Genomic DNA, 17,324 nt, shown 5'->3' with positions numbered 1-17,324 from the left:
AATGTCAGATAACTTGATTTGCTTGGAGTAAAAATTAATTTTTCTTCCATGAGAAGGTGGACTAAGACTTAAAAAAAAGTTCTATTCCCCCCTGCAAAAAAGTTCTATCTCAGAAGCCAGGTGCCAGGCCAGCAGAACAGATGTCCTTTCAGAATTAGATACCAACGTTGCTTAAATGGATAAACATTTGAAATCAGAACTATTTGAAAAACAACTCCGAGGAGTCACGTTCACTGCCAGCATTACCTGAGGGTAAGGGCAAGAACCTCCTTGCGTTTGGGAATGTTGATACTGATGATTTGCAATATCAATTCAGTCCAATTCTAGGCCCTTTATTATTGTTAGAACCGCAAATAAAAGAAGAAAGACTGAAAATTCCTGGATGAAGGAACAAAGCTAGGTGTCTGCCTGGCATGTAATGAATGTGTTCTAATTTTGACCAAATGAAGAGGTACCAGAAAGAGTGTACACAGAACCACAGGAGTCTGTGATTCTCACCCTTGGAAGTGACTTCAAGGTTACTGGGCTTTTTCTTGTACAACGGCTCCTCCTTCATAAATCCTCAGCGTCCTCAGCATCCAGGGCACCTGGAGGTCACCTCTGCCTCCTCCCTACTTTCATCTTCTGCTCTGCCGACTCCTGCCCTAGCCTTCTTTTTCATTCTATGGCCACTGCTCTAGCTTAGTTAGGTCCCTGAATGCCCCTCAGCACCCTCTGTGTGGACAACGCGCTGTCCCCCCCATGCAAATCCTTTCCAAATTCTATGTATCTTTGCACATATAGGGTAAGGACACCTTATTCCAGGAAGGTATTTTCTAATTTTTCCATTCCTTTCCTCAGATTGATACCTACTCCTACATTCCTAAAACACTTTAACCATACTTCTGTTTGATCACAAATCTTATTGCTTGCATTACAGTCACTGGTTTATACCATAGACTCAATCACTAGATTCTCAACTTCTTGAGGGCAGGAGTGGAGTCAGTTTGTATTCTCTATGGATGTATTTCCCAAATGGACTGTTTTGCAAAAATATCTGTTTCAAAAGACTCTGTATCCTGAATTTGCCCTTTTTTGTTCCAAGATGAAAACTGAACTTGACTATGATAAAATGTGGAACGCAGCCAACCTAAAAAATGGCTCAGCTCACGAATCTAAAACAAACAGATATTCTTTGAGAGACAGTCACATTTATAAAAGCTATTATTTTGTATGACATGTAAAGTAAGTCAACTGCTTCCTTCCAGGCTTACAGACATGGGATTATTCATTTGACACAAACCTTTTTAAGGTCCTGTGCTCCCATGTATATTCCTTCCTCTCAAGGACTGTCCATAACTTCAGGGCATACCCCAGGGTTTTAGCAGAGAGTGTTAGAAACCAGAACTACTACCCCTCAAAGGAGGGAAGGAGGGGATCAGAGGAGGAAAATACTTATTGTTCTGCTCATCCTCAAAGCATTATTGTTCTGCTCATTCTCAAAGCAATCGGCAGGCATTTTGAAGTGAGGATACGTGTACTTCCTAAGATAATAAGGATAAGGCAAGCTGATGGTTTCTGTTAACTGCCCAGGGAACTCTGAAAGTAAGCAAATTAACCTAAACCTTTAAGGTACGTCTTCCAGCCAAAAACCTGGACCCTGGACAGAAATATTGCTGGGTGTCCCTTTTAGTCATCACTAGAACGGAAGAAACACAGACCTTAATTCTTGTAGCCTAGTCTTGTCTCCTTTTACATGTAGAGAAATAACCTGCAACACCAAGCATTTTGTGCAATGTGAGCCCTAGGGATTAGAGAGTTGGGAACCCAAGTGCCAGAGGAATTAGTGCCAGGTCCCCCAGAAATTAAAATAAATTCTTGTTTTGGTCTAATGGTTTGATCATTTAATCATTCAATCAATTATTGGATATTTAAGGTGAGCCTACAAGGAGCTCCTCACTGCGATAGGCACTGAGAAGAAATCATGCCCTCAAGTTGCTCCCAGCCCGGGTGGTGAAAAAGCCAAGTACACAAATAATAAGATAGGAGCTAAAAGTTCCAAGGCAGAGATGTATAAAATGTTTCTCCCTCTCAGGGTGTTAACCATCATGGTCTCTGTATAAGTTCATGAGGGCAACAGTTTTGTGTCCATTTTCTTCAAGAAGCAGCATGATAAAGCTTGCTTTTTGGGGTTTGCCCTCTTGCCAACCATGTGAGAAAGCCTGGTTTAGCCTCCCTATGGAGGAAAGACCACGTGGTAAGAGAGCTGCCCAGACTTCCCAGCTGAGCTCATCCGTAGCCAACCCTCTACCTGAATGCAGCTGCATGAGTGATCCCAGGCTCACGCAGAAAAATCACCCAACCAAACCCTCTGAATCACAGTTGTTGCAAGCCTCTAGGTTTGGGGGTGGTGTGCTAAAATGAGCCTGACAGAAGATGATGGGGCCTCTGTCAACCTGGGTCCCTGAGTGACCATGTAGAACAGAGCCCCTGATGACAAACCCTGGGATATAGCATGAGCAAGAAGTAAACAGGACTGTGATAGGCAGTATAATGTAGCCTATACTAATGGGTAGAGATATTGGTAATAGAAATAGGGTTCCAGCAAAAACCTAAAATCTGAGTCCTTGGCTTAATGGTAGGCAGTAGGAATTGATATTGAAAGCTACAAGAATGGGAATTCATGTTACAAAGTGGCAAGACACTTAGTAAAACCTGTCTGAGATTACTTGGGTGGTAGATTATAAACCTAATAGATTTGTAGCTCTAGAAGATGAGGTTTGAAAACAAAACATAAGTAGTGAGTGTTGGCTGCTGCTGGCTGTGTCTGGCAATGTGTTTCACTATGAAGAAGCGATGAGCTCAGGAAAGAACTGGCCAGTTTGCAAATAGAAATTCAAGAGAATAAAGAGATTCCAGAAATTCAGGGCTTTGCAAAGTCAGTAATGCTTTTAACCCCAAACAGTAAGAGATAAAACTTAATCTTTGAACATGAAGGCAGATTAATACTCAGACTTAGGGCTATGTACAGCCATCAGAACTCACTGTTAAAACTTCTTAATTGTTAAAGTGACTCAGAAAAAAATTTTAGATGAATAGTTTAACTTTGCCACAGAAGCTCTCCTAAATCCAAACAGAGGTAAGGAAGCAAGATAGGATGTGGTTATTAGCACATGGAATTCTCTGGAATCAAACAGATAAGCAGTCTACTGAGTTTCTGAGAAATTACTACTGCCTAATAAACTCATGAACCTAGACTAAAAGAGTCTGTGATTGATTATTCGAGACTCAGTACAACTTCAGATGTTGGCCGAGGAGGATCTCTGAGGGTAGATCCAGGGACCGGAAGAACAATGGTAAAAAAGAGCTCTTCCATGAGCAGAGACAGGGCTTGAAGACTATTCCTTGTTTCCAAGGAGTAAAACCCCACACAATATGTGCTCAGAAAAATTTCAGAACTGTTATGGGTGAGAGGCTGTGCATGTGTCTCATTCTCCCTCTTTCCAGCTTGGAGGAGTTATTACTGTTATCCAGATCCTGTGTTTTGGCGGGGAGAGGGGAGCCGATGAGTCCATACATCTCCAGATGAAAAGGAGCCACATCCAGGCGAAGAGGGCATCACTCAGAAGTACTGAATTCCAGTGGGATGTGGTGACTGGTTAGAATCTTGGGGAGGAGAGCTGCTCTGGGGTGGGGAGGGGAAGAATGTATTAAGAGACTGATTTTTTTAATAAAAAGCCAAGGGGATTTTTTTTTTGAGTTGTTTATTATTGCAGAATAAGCTAGTCAGTCCTGATCGATGCTGTCATTTAGTTAGTTTTTACTTTCTTCACTTCACATTGGTAGTATGGGTATGTGTGTGGAAGGCTATAGGCAACATATAGTAAGAGACTTGCTGCTTTAACCACAAAACATTTGGGGACTACTCCGTGTTCTGTCATTTGTGTCTGTGTTAGAGCACTTAGATCAGTAAGACTTTCTCTTACACACGGTGGCTGTAAGAAAACCACTGAGGCCTAGGTCCTGCCTCCCAGTTAGTACATTATCTTTTACTACAATTACAAATAAGGAACAGTGTAACGTAACTTGTGCTTTTCTACATATTCAGTTATCTTTATGAAAATGATTATTTACTATATTTTTATCCAACAAACAATATTTTAAAAAATTACACCAGTTTAATTTTACTGAGTAATTAAGTTACAAGGTGACACCTAGGAAATAACTGAAAGTATTCTTGGAAGTCTACCTCTCTTCCTTTCTCTCCCATTCTTTCTCTCTTTTTTATCCTGATAGACTATATGGAATAATCCAGGGATAATCAAGAGGCAGTTACAAAGCATCCCAGCACTGCAGCTCAGTTACATAATGGGTATCCCTGTTATTAAAAGTCCTTAAGCCACCCCCTCCTCCAATTTGTACTAATTCTTTCCATAACTGGGCTCAATTCCCATCATAGTACACTTGCTGGACTTCATCCCTCTTCAATTGTCTTTCTTTTTACCTGATTCATTTTGCTCCCACCTCACATTTGCAGTTCCTTTCTGATAGTTAATTTTGTGTCAACTTGACTCTGGCCATTCGGTGCCCAGATTAAAACATGATTTCTGGATGTGTTGGTGAGAGCGTTTCCAGAGGAGGTAAGCATTTGAATCAGTGGATTCAGCAGACTGCCCTCCCCAGTGTGGGTGAGCATCATCCAATCCACTGAGGGCCTGAATAGAACAAAATGTGGAGGAAGAAAGAATTTGCCCCTTTTTTCCTGCCTCACTGTTTGAGCTGGAACATTTCATTTCATCTTCTCCTGCCCTTGGACTGGAATTTACACCATGGCTTTCCTGGGCCTCCAGCTTGTCTATGACAGATTGTGGGATGTCTCAGCCTCCACAAATTGATCTGAAGATATGGTAATCAGGCATTGCATTTGTTCTGCTGACTTTTGGCAAAAATCTGTAAAACATTTCACCCTCTATTTTGGGAAGGAAAAAATATAAAATATACTTATATCCCCAGATCAGATAGTTTGTAAAAGAATATCTTAGGAAGGAAAATCATAGTATGGAAGACTTCAAGATTTAGATCTGAAGGGAAGAAGAGATTTCCCCGTATGCTACGGGATTGAATGCTAACCTGCAGAGGGAATAAGGCAGTAAGATGTAGCCTGCTTGGTTGCAGGTAGTGGTTTGTCTTAAGCAGTCCGGTGGACTGAAGCGGCTTTTCTGCACTGGACTCTGTGTTTTAGTAATCAGTCTGGTAGTAGTTGTGGAGACAGATTTGCGGGTAGGAAGGCTGACAACAGAGAGACCCTTTAAGGGGCTATTGTTCAAATCTGGGAGAGAGCTGATGAATAAAAGGCCTGAAGCAGACCCTGGTCACAGAGAGAAGGGGCAGATACAGAGACACTTCTGTGGAATTTCTGCCAGAACTTCGTGACTTACTGGAAGAACGGAGGAAGAGAGGGAAAGGAAGGTACTGGGATGCTGCAGAAAAAGACAGGCTTGGAAGCTAGACAGTCCTGGATTGAATCCCAGGTCCACTTGCCCTGCGCAAGTTAACCTCTCTGAGCTTCAGGTACCATCTACCTGTAAGAGATGCGATGCAGACTAATGACAATGTTTGTGTAAAGTGCTTGACATAAAGCAGGCATTCAGTACAACTTTATATCAATATTATTTAAGGTTTTTATACTGGAAAAACGGTGGTGATATTAACGGAAGCAGAGACTCTAGGAGAAGCTGGCTCGGGGGATGGAAAATGATCCCTTTGGTTTCAGATGATGACGCTGGTTTGAGGTGACTGCAGGTCTTTCAGGCAGAGATGTCTGATGGGTGGCCAGAAACATAGAGCTGGAGCTCGGGAGGGATGTGGGGGCCTGAGACAGGTACCTGGGAGTGACTGGGTGACACAGATAGTAGCTGAAGCTCGGGGATGAATTAGATCTCCCAGAGAGGAAAAGAAGGGGGAAAATTTCTAAGGTAGGAACGACTGCATAAGGATGAGAAGAAAATAACAGATAGTCTGGGTGTAATTCTTCCTTCTGTATACTTACTGAAAAATATTTTAGGGAAATCCCTACTCCCGAGTATCTTGGGAAGCAATGGTGACTCAACCAGAACAAACTGTAAACACATAGGAGACTCTCAACCAAGATACTTGGCAGATGTTGCAATTGGGTGTCAACTTGCTGATATCTCTTCTGGCCCTGATATGGGGGGGGCGGTGAGGGAGGCGACTGAAGTAAGCAAGAAGCCAAAACATCTGCACTACACATTTTATAAGGCAGATTCTCACTTGGATCGACAACTTCTTCTCTATGTAAACATTTTGGGATGGATGCTAATGATCTCTCTGAAAATGACTACATGCCCTTTAAGCATTAGTGCTCAGGGTTACCCCTGTCTGATCTGCACCAAATGGACGGATTACACATTTGAGTTCTGGCTCATCAAGGCATTTACCAAAGTGTCTCACGATATTCTTGCAAGCAAGATAAGAAATATCTTATACAGTATAGTTTAAAAGTGCTTTTAGACACATTTTCTTATTTAAGAAATGTGGGCTAGATGACAGTACAGTTTGGTGTGTTAGTGGCTGATTGAACCCACGCATTAGGGAAGTGTCTGGTGATTCACTGCAGCATGTTGACCTTGGACTTGTCCTGTTCAACATATTTATTAATGACTTGGATGAACATGTAGAATGCATGCTCACCACATCTATAGATGACATAAAGCTACTACGGATACTTAAATATGTTGGATGACAGCACCACAATTTTTCTAAAGTGATTTCAGCAAGTGGATTAGGCCAATAGCAACAAGATTTAATTTACCGGGGGTGAATGTTAAGTCCTATCATTGGGTTAAAAAAGTCAACTGTACAGCAAGTCATATGATAAAGATCTGGGGGATGTGGCTGACCACGAGTTCAATAATAACAAACAGTCTGAACTCGTTAATAAAAAGTTAACTCAATCTTTTAATTTATTAATGGAAGCATAGGGAGGTAATAGCTGGTTAGACCACATTTGGAATAGTATGTGAAATTCTGGCTGCCAGATTTTTAAAAGGGAACATAACACACTAGTGTGTTCGGGCTAGGGTAACTGTGGTGATGGGTCTGGAAATCACACTTGCTGAAGGAATGATTCAAGGAACCAGAAACGTTTGGCCTGGATAAGGGAACAGTTAGAGAAGATGTTGAAGCTGCCTTCAAATGATTGTAGTGTTGTTCTATTAAAGGGGAAGTAAATACTCTGTGATGCCTCAGCAGGTTAAACAAGGATGGATGAATGGATCCTACAGAGGGATAGTTTTCAGCTTGATATAAGCAGAAATTTTCTCACAGTCACTGCTGGAATAAGCCATGACTATGACACTGGGAATCTTCTAGGGTGGGATGTCATGGAAGGGACTCTTGCTCTAGGTAAAAGGGGAAATTAGAAAACCTCTTCTAACCTGTGCTTTCATTGACTTTCAGGTGGAAATGTTTGTAGCCAGGGCAGGAATCCAAAGGACAGACAGTGCTCTTAGCTTGGTATAGGAAAAACGAGACTGGGCCACATGTGAGCAGACCCAGGTTCCAGCCTGATGCTGCTTAATTATAAACCACCTAGTGGATGACTTTTTAAGCCTCAATCCTCTCATCAGTAACATAAACATCAAAATTACTGCCCCAACTATCTTAGAGTTTTTGCAGTGATCAAAGCTTCTATCTTAGGGCTTACTACACTCGACTGCATTTATTTAGCTATGCAGGTGCCTTGAAGGTGGGAATTATACATTATTCAGGGCAAAGGGTTTGGCCCTTGATAGGTCCTCAATAAAAGTTGGTTGAATAAATGAATGAAAGAACGGAGACTGGATGTAAAAGCACTTTGTAAATGGTACAGAGCTTATAGGAGAAGAAAACAGCAATGATGCTGACCCCACTGACCACTTCTGTTAAGAGTCAAAGATCATGAGGACTTCCCTGGTGGTGCAGTGGTTAAGAATCCGCCTGCCAATGCAGGGGACGCGGGTTCAAGCCCTGGTCTGGGAAGATCTCACATGCCGAGGAGCAACTAAGCCCGTGCGCCACAACTACTGAGCCTGTGCTCTAGAGCCCGTGAGCCACAACTACTGAGCCCGTGTGCCACAACTACTGAAGCACACGCGCCTAGAATTCATGCTCCACAACAAGAGAAGCCACCACAATGAGAAGCCCGCGCACTGCAACGAAGAGTAGCCCCTGTTCGCCACAACTAGAGAAACCCCGCGCACAGCAATGAGGACCCAACACAGCCAAAAATAAAATAAATTTTAAAAAAAAGAGTCAAAGATCATGAGAATTTACTGGATCTCTGTAGAAGAGAATTCACCTGCAAAGAGATAATTTTAATTTGCCTTTTGGGGTTCAAACTGCTCGTTCTCCTTTGGCTCAGAAATTGCTTTTCATAAACAATTCAAACACTTCCCGTGGCTTTTAAGATAAAAACCCAAATCCTTGATTGGAGCTACAGCATCTTGCCAGGTTTGGCCTTGAACTGCCTCACTAGCCTCCTCTCTCACCCCCTTTTCCTTCATCTGGCACTAGGGCCACACTGGCATTTAGATCCCTGAAAGGTCGATGCTCCCTCTCTGAGCACCAAAGCTTTGAGCACATTGTTCTTTCAGCCAAGAAAAAATCTCCCATTCCCTTGTCTAATACTTAATGCCTGTTCCTCCTTTAAGGCATAGATGCCAGGTCTCTTACCCATTGACACACTCCTTGGCCTCTCAAATTAGTCTGCCGTATAACAGCACACCTGTACCTGCCTCTCCTGCAGAGCTGTTACCAGAGTTGACAACAGTACAACGACCCATGGGATTACTTGCTTATCATCTTTCTCCTCCACACACGGTCTCCTTGAGGGAAAGGGCTGTGTTCCACTTTTGTTCACTGTATTTTATGTAGTCCCAGCACCAGGTTATAATGTCTGGCGCATATTTAATCTCACGAAGTCCTGTGGATTGAACGACTGAAGCAATGTTTCTCAATGTCTGTATTAGTAAAAAGGTAACTACTAGGTTTTCTGTGTACCTTTTTTTGTTTTCAATTTTTCCAAAGAAGGTTGCCTAACTTTGACGAAAATAAGGTTTTGAACCATCAGCAATTGAAATCCCATACACTGTGACAGGATTCTAAAGTATTTCCCTGATAGGATCAAAATTATGACTTAAAATGATCAACATAAGCTTATTTTTCATGCTTTCACTTACTTATTGAGAATCTAAAGATTTTTCCTCCCTGAAGTCAGGCTCCCACCCACTGTCATTCGGGATAAGAGCACCAGTTGCCACTGTGGGGCCTCTGGCTGAGAGGTCTTCTAACCAGGTGTGAGCCAGGGACACAGCCCCAGAAAACCCACCCCAATCAGAATTTTGTGGCCGACACGCACTCAGGTCTTCTAGTTAACTCTTGATCCAAAGAATACTTCTTTGTGTAACCATAAAGTTACTGTCTGCATATTCCTCTCATATTCCACGTCAAAATTATACAACATGACACGGTCTTATTTACATGACCAAGGCAGGGGCATCTCTATGACGGACAAAAGCTAAAGGAGTTTTCTTCCTTGGGGCATAAATGGAGATTTTATGGTGTTTTAATTCTGCTTTTTTTAGGTCAGCTTTGAAATTCACATCACGTGCCTGTGACCCAGGGCTGAGGAAAGGCTCCTGGAAGACAAGCTCCCTCCTACAGAAGGGCTGCTTCCTTTCATCAGAGGACGCAGCTCCCCAAGCTCCCCAGTGATTTATATGCCCTGGTGTGTTACTGAGGAGATGCCAGTGAGGGCCTGAAACAAATCTTCCTCCAGAATAGGAAGTAAACCGTGGTCTGCGGGACATATGGCACACAGCTCCTCAAAGATTAATGGGAACATGAGACTTTGCTGGGTCCTCGGACCAGGGATGATAAGGGTGTTGGAAACAGTGCCTCCTCTCAGCTTTGAAGTGTCCCTGACTACAAAGGTTTGAGGAAATTTAGAGTGAACAGGAATCCCCAAAATAAGGTTTGGCAGGCAGAATGCCTATTGTAAAGAATTCCCTAGACATATATAAGCAAGGTTTCAAACATCTTCAAACCGATGCAGGGGAGTTCAGGGACCCTTGAGAAGCTGGTGATACTTATTTTGTAAATTACTGAGACGGGGAACGTCTTCTGAGGCTGCACAGACCCAGCAGATTTTCACTGTTCATCACATGAGCACTGCGGATGGAGATCACACCCCTCAGTAGTTTGGGGCACCACAAATGCAGGCCTCCCAGGTGAGCGGGGCCCCTCTTGCACCTGTCCCTGGCCATGTCCTTCACCTGTTTCCACAGCTACGCTCTCCCCAGGCCCCCACCCCTTTCCCTCTGTCTCTCAGCAGATGTTTCATTCCACACTTCATAATAAACTTAAGGCCAGTGGGTATCACTTCATTCCATTTCCCAGCCCATCCCTCCTGAGATCTCTACCTACACCTGTGCCCATCCCCAACTCTTTTCTGCCAACAGAGAAGACGGCGTGGCCCTTCTGTTCAAGTAGAATTACACTCCCCGTGCTTTGGACTTGTCTCTCTGGCAATTCCTCGCTCCTGTTTTCATGTCTCCTCGACTGACTCCTTTCCTGCAGCATATAAAGGGCTTCCTCCCCACTGCTCTCATTTGCTTCACGGCCACGCTTCTTGAAAGAACACTTCTCACCGTCCCTGCACCCCCTCACTTCCACTCCCTGAGCCTGTAACTTCCAGTGGCTACCCTGCTTGCCCTCTTCCCACCATCTGCCATCCTATAAACTCTCTGTCTCAGGGCTTTCCTGTTTCTGCCCAGCTTCTCGGCCAGCCACTCTCCTGCTTCTTCTCAGTCTGTTGCTGCATGACACTCACATGTTGGAGTTTCCCAGGGTTAGGCCTGGGACCCTCTTCTCCTCCTTTATAAGACCTCTCTTAGTAACCTCATCTTCTCTTTCATTCATTCATTTATCTGTTTGATAGGTATTCAGATCTCATTGTGTTGGCAGGCATTCTGCTGTAGGCTGTGGATGAATAAGGCAGGTGTCTGACTGCCAGGAATCTCGACTCGGTAGGAAATCACTTACAGAAGTGAATGCAATTAAGTGTTACAAATGTTGTGTGAGTATGAAGAGGGTCCCGGGGGGTGGGCAGGAGACTTCACAGGGGTGTAGGTAGAGAATCCCTTGAGAGATGAGAAAGAATGTGCCAGCAGGACTGGGGAAGAGGGCAGTTGAGGAATTCCAGGTAAGGAAGTAGCATTCATAGCACATGCTACGGAGTCAGGCAGGTCTGGATAAAATCCCAGTCCCTTCCCTTGTAACACATGGGAATTAGGCCATGTTCCTTCCGGAGATCTCAGTTTTCACTTCTGTAACAAGGAGGTGACAGTCCCTACCTCGTATGGCTGCTGCAAAGGTTAAGTAAGAATGAATGTGAAGCGCTTAGCACAATGCCTAGCACACATTAAGCACTTATTAAATGATAACCATTATTATCACTGTAAGTACATTTATAACTTTAATATGTGTGTTGTAACCATTACAGTAGAACCTACTTCATAAGCCTGTTGTGAAGATCAAATGGACTCATATATGTGAAAGGACTTTTTAAAAGTTCAGCACAGTATTATTCAGCCATAAAAAGGAATGAAGTTCTGACGCATATGCTACACCATGCATGAACCTTGAAAACATTATGCTAAGTGAAATAAGCCAGACACAAAAGGACAAATGTTGTAGGATTCCACTTACATGAGATGCCTGGAGTAGGCAGATTCAGAGACCGAAAGTACAATAGAGGTCACCAGGAGTTGGGGAGAGGGGAGAATGGGGAGTTACGGGTTTAGAGTATCTGTTCAGGATGACAAAACATTTCTGGAAGTAGATAGTGGTTATGGTTTTACAATATTGTGAATGTATTTAATGCCACTGAATTGTACTGAAAAATGGCAAATTTTAAGTAGAGCAGAAAGGAAATGCTAGGTTCCTGTGCCATTTTCAAGAAAAATATTATCACTAACATCTAGAGTAAGACAAAGACAAATCAGGACATCTGACCTGTTCAGGTTTTTAAAACTGTGCTAATATTTGCAAAGTTTCACACAGTACTAGGATTAATATGTATATTTTACACCTAGCAAATTTTCAAAAGAGGTGATTAATCTAGAGTTGACAATATGATTGTCCTAAGATCTGGACAGTTAGATTACCTTCCATGTAAAGAATATTAACAATTTTATTTCATTTTTGCCCTGGATTTAGACCCAAGATGGGCTTGCTTAACTGGTGCTCCCCTCTCATAAACAGTTGCAAAGTACGCTTTGAGATACATACTTGTGTTTGAGAATTTGTAGCCCATTGAAGATGTAAAAGTGGATACACATGTGCCCTCACACAGAGACGAGACATTCAGCATTTAGAAAACTATGTTTAGAAACAACCACCAAAACCTTAGAAAAGGGACTGTTTTTTGGGGCTTTGGCAGGAACCCTCGCGGCTCACTGACCTGTGTTCCCTGACTGTTGATGTCGATGGCATCGCTCCACTCACTCGTCATTTCCTCCAGCAATTCTACTCTCAAAAGGAGGCTGGGGAGTAAGTCTCTGGTCCTGCAGTCTGGATAACTGGAAAGCTGATGATATAGCTCATGATGAATTGAGCACTCAGGAGGAATTCTTCTGCAATAAACCTCACACTTTGGAATATCTAAAATTGAAAAAAGAAAGGCATATGCAGACTTAGGCCTTGAAGAAAAAGACTTGGGGATATTAAATGTAATGGGGCAAGAGAAACTTCTCAAAGAAGCTCACTTTTATTTAAGGGTCACAGGTAACTATGAAGTCGAAAACCTCCAGAAAGAATATAGGTTTTGTATTATTTAAATTCAATACTATAACATATACCTTTAGTATTTTCCTTTATAAGTACTGTTACTGGACATCTGTTGTGGAAAATTATTCGAGGACTAGGGTCTTCTGAGAGGGTTAAATAAGTCACTCCAAAGTGCTCTTGATATGTCAGTGCTATAGCCCTAGAACAGAATCAAAGGATAGAAATGGTTTAGAAAAAAGTGCATGATTTCTTCTCCTGATACATGTTTATTTGGATTTGCAATATTCAGAACCTCTATAACACCTTCTCTCTTATACATCAGAGGAAATGTTTTCCAGAGAATGGATGGTCATCCACTCATCTATTACCTGCCAAACACTAATGATAGGTTTACTAATTTTTTCTGACAGTACTAAATATTTTTATCATAAAATATTTTTAAAAATGTGAAAAATCATATACACACTACTATATTTAAAACAGATAACCAACAAAGACCTACTGTATAGCACAGGGAACTCTGCTCAATCCTGTAACAACCTAAATGGGAAAAGAGTTTGAAAAAGAATATGTATAACTGAATCACTTTGCTGTACACCTGAAACTAACACAACATTGTTAATCAACTATACTCCAATATAAAATAAAAATTAAAAAAATAAAATCAAGTTAAAAATATAAATAAAATAAAACCCCCATAACTCCTACCACTTGGAGAGAATTACAGATATCCTTGTGCTAGCTTTTCCTCCTGCTCTTTTTTCCTCTGTGCATATGCGCCTTAATCTCTTCAGATGGGGTGGCTTCCCCCTCAAAAGTGCTTGGTAAATTTTGGCAAAGGAGGAGTTGACGTGCTTCTAGAAGGACGACTAGAATCTGGGCACTTGCTCTTTTCTAATTCTAAAGGTAGGTACGCTCAATACGTTCGTGGTCAACTTTTGTCGGTCATCATGCTTTACAGGATCTCCATTCTGACTACGAAGAGCAAAGCTGTATTTACTATTTGGCCTCAGATAAACTGCTGTGTGGCTGTAGGCTGACCTCTACAATGGACAGAGAGAAAGGCTCCAACTTAGACCTAGAGACTACCAAAAAGTATTTCATATCAAAGCAGGAAAAAAATTCTCTCTGAAGCTTAAATTCTGTGGACTGATTGTTGAAATTAATCAAACAAATCAGATATTTGCCAAATGTGGCCCTCAGTTTCCACTTATTATAAGGGGTCAATGACACACTAAAGAATTTCCCATTCATTACCTATTCTGCTCGCTAGTGTGAGTTCTTCCCAAAGCCTGTATTTGTCTGAAATGTCAAGGTGAACTGTCGATTAGTATTTGGGGAAATCATATTAATAACTAACTAACACCATGACATGCACACTGCTGGACTAGGGGGAGGAGGGAGGAGAGGAGATGGAACACTCTCTGAGCATCAGTCTCTGCATTAGCACCGAAGTCCTTCTCCCAGTCTACCTGTGGAAGAGCCGGGGAAGCCAACCACAGAGAATGCTCTGCCGATAGCCAAGACTGAAATATGGCACTTCCAATGTAATATCTAGCGTAATATGTACAGATAAAGATTTAAATTATATTAATAAAATCTTAGAATTTTAAACTTAATTTCTAAGTGTTTTATTTTACATTTTGTCTCTCAGTTTTAAAAATAAGTTTTGTTTTCTATACATAGGTTCACACTGCTTTCAAAAATACTTCCTTAGGGCTTCCCTGGTGGTGCAGTGGTTGAGAGTTCGCCTGCCGATGCAGGGGACACGGGTTCGTGCCCCGGTCCGGGAAGATCCCACATGCTGCGGAGCAGCTGGGTCCGTGAGCCATGGCCACTGAGCCTGCGCATCTGGAGCCTGTGCTCCGCAACGGGAGAGGCCACAACAGTGAGAGCCCCACGTACCACCAAAAAAAAAAAAAAAAACTTCCTTAAACTTACCACACTTAATTGATGGAAATGTTCTATATGTTGATTGTATCAATGCCAATATCCCAGTTGTGATATTATAGTTGAGTTTTGCAAGATGCGGGAACTGGGTAAGGGATACATGGGACCTTCTCTGTATTATTTCCTATAATTGTATGTGAATCTACGATTATCCCAAAATAACAATTACTAGAGAATGGACTTGAGGATATGGGGAGAGGGAAGGGGAAGCTGGGATGAAGTGAGAGAGTGGCATGGACATATATACACTACCAAATGTAAAATAGATAGCTAGTGGGAAGCAGCCACATAGCACAGGGAGATCAGCTTGGTGCTTTGTGACCTGACCACCTAGAGGGGTGGGATAGGGAGGGTGGGAGGGAGGGAGACGCAAGAGGGAAGAGATATGGGAACATATGTATAACTAATTCACGTTGTTATAAAGCAGAAACTAACACACCATTGTAAAGCAATTATACTCCAATAAAAATGTTAAAAAATTTTTTAAATTGAAGTATGGTTGATTCACAATATTGTGTAAGTTTCAGGTGTACAGCACAGTGATTCAGTTATATACATATATTCTTTTTCAGATTCTTTTCCCTTATAGGTTATTACATAACGGTGAGTACAGTTCCCTGTGCTATACAGTAGGTTCTTGTTGGTTATCTATTTTATACATAGTAGTGTGCATATGTTAATTCCCAGCCTCCTGATTTATCCCTCCCCCCACCCTGCTTTGGAAACAATAAGTTATTTTTTTAATAAATTTATTTATTTATTATTTATTTCTGGCTGCATTGGGTCTTCGTTGCGGTGCCTGGGTTTCTCATTGCGGTGGCTTCTCTTGTTGTGGAGCACGGGCCCTAGGCGTGCGGGCTTCAGTAGTTGTGGCACGTGGGCTCAGTAGTTGTGGCTCGCGAGCTCTAGAGCGCAGGCTCAGTAGTTGTGGCGCACGGGCTTAGTTGCTCCGCGGCATGTGGGATCTTTCCGGACCAGGGCTCGAACCCGCGTCCCCTGCATCAGCAGGCGGATTCTTAACCACTGCACCGAAGTCCCAAGTTTGTTTTAATTTAAAAAAAAAAGAACTCACCACACTTAACTTCTCCAACCAGAACATAAGGACAAACATTCCTCTCGAGTTAGGGGTGAAAAGTGTTTATAAAATCATGGATGTTTGTGAGTGTTGTGAAAGAAGAAGGGATGTGTGTAGGGAACAGAGCCTTACTATTAAGGATAACTCGAGTTAGGAAGTTATCTTTTAAAATATTACTACTAGAAATCTCTATATACATCAAAGTTAAGATGGCTAAAATCTCAAATAAAGTCTATAAATTCATAATCACGAAAAAAGGTACCTCTCATAAGGTTACAATATGTTTTCTTTTGTACTTTTTATATATACCATAAATAAGTTATTCCTGACAGCTACAGAAAGGACATATTGCATGCAAAACGACCGCAAAATAAAAGTCCGGTATGAACAAACCATTACATGTCTCTGGCTTGATTCTGTGGTTGCTATTTGCATAATTGGTAATTGGTAATTGGAGTAACTTGCGTGCAGGAACAACCACAGAACAGAGTCTTCTGTGACTTGTGTTTATCTAAGTTATCTCTCTTAATGACTTGAGAAAAATTCCATTTTGAAGTAAAAGTAAAATATGGGAAAAGAAAAGGTTTTCCAACTTGACTCTCTCGTATTTTAACCCTTATTTCTTATCACTCGACAGAGGCTAAGAAGCCATAAAAGAAGGTGATCTTTTCATCATGATAGATTTCTGCTATTCTACGGTACAAACATCACATTCCCCCCTAGTAGAAGCTGCATAAGGGAAAAATCTCATCAGTAGTACACTGGGACAACCCATGTGTGATCATAACGTTTGCCCAGTTGTGTTCAAAGTCTAGAAGACATGAAAAATAAAAGCAAAACTTAATTTTACGTGTGGTGAGCACTGCAACTATTCTCCTATTTCTCCCGGCACCTGGATGAAGCAAAGAAGGACATTCACATAAATGTAAAATACCTGGTACAGAATCCATTTTCCCTATAGTTCCCGAAGGGCACTGACACACTCTGTCTGGGAAACTCTTGTCTAACTAGAGCTGGCAGGCTCCAGCACTGTGAGCTGTCAGCAACTGCGGCAGGAGAGAAGGCCAGCAAGATCTGTTTCTGAAGCAGGGATGCGTCCAGCGCTGACTGACTGATATCAGGCATTAAGTCCCAGCAAGGAAGGGAGCTGGATTTCACAGCAGGCTGCTCGCCACCCGGGCAAATGCTGAAAGTAGCACTGTCTGGAACATGAAAATACTGAAGAAAGAAAAGACAATGCAGAGAGAGCACAGTTACTACAGTCATACAGAGAAGTTAAACTTTTTAAAGCACAGCTTCTGAGAAACCCGTAACATATAGTCTCAGGAGGTGGCCAGGTGGGGGACATGGGAATATCAGAAATCCTGTTCCCATGAGAAAGCTCTAATGAGACAAGTACAAGGAGCAAGAAGAACAGGGTCGGCTTTTCTAGGCGTAATGAAACATGATAAAACTGGTGTGACTTCAAAGG

The 17,324-nt window shown here is 42.1% G+C and overlaps 1 protein-coding gene across 10 annotated transcripts in view; it reads right to left on the bottom strand.

The window, feature by feature from the left end:
* Positions 1 to 17,324, bottom strand: part of VPS13B (vacuolar protein sorting 13 homolog B) — a 791,444-nt gene that overhangs the window by 27,992 nt on the left and 746,128 nt on the right. For all 10 annotated transcript variants that reach the window (XM_060116054.1, XM_060116052.1, XM_060116058.1 and 7 more), the window contains 3 exons: positions 16,788 to 17,071; positions 12,900 to 13,027; positions 12,503 to 12,702 (listed from right to left, as the gene is read on the bottom strand). In XM_060116054.1, the coding sequence (XP_059972037.1) occupies positions 12,503 to 12,702; positions 12,900 to 13,027; positions 16,788 to 17,071 (612 nt within the window). The remainder of the gene's footprint in view (positions 1 to 12,502; positions 12,703 to 12,899; positions 13,028 to 16,787; positions 17,072 to 17,324) is intronic.

This window comes from Mesoplodon densirostris, chromosome 13 (genome assembly GCF_025265405.1).
Source record: "Mesoplodon densirostris isolate mMesDen1 chromosome 13, mMesDen1 primary haplotype, whole genome shotgun sequence".
NCBI classification, from domain to species: Eukaryota; Metazoa; Chordata; class Mammalia; order Artiodactyla; family Ziphiidae; genus Mesoplodon; species Mesoplodon densirostris.
This window is presented reverse-complemented; position numbering and strand designations above follow the sequence as displayed.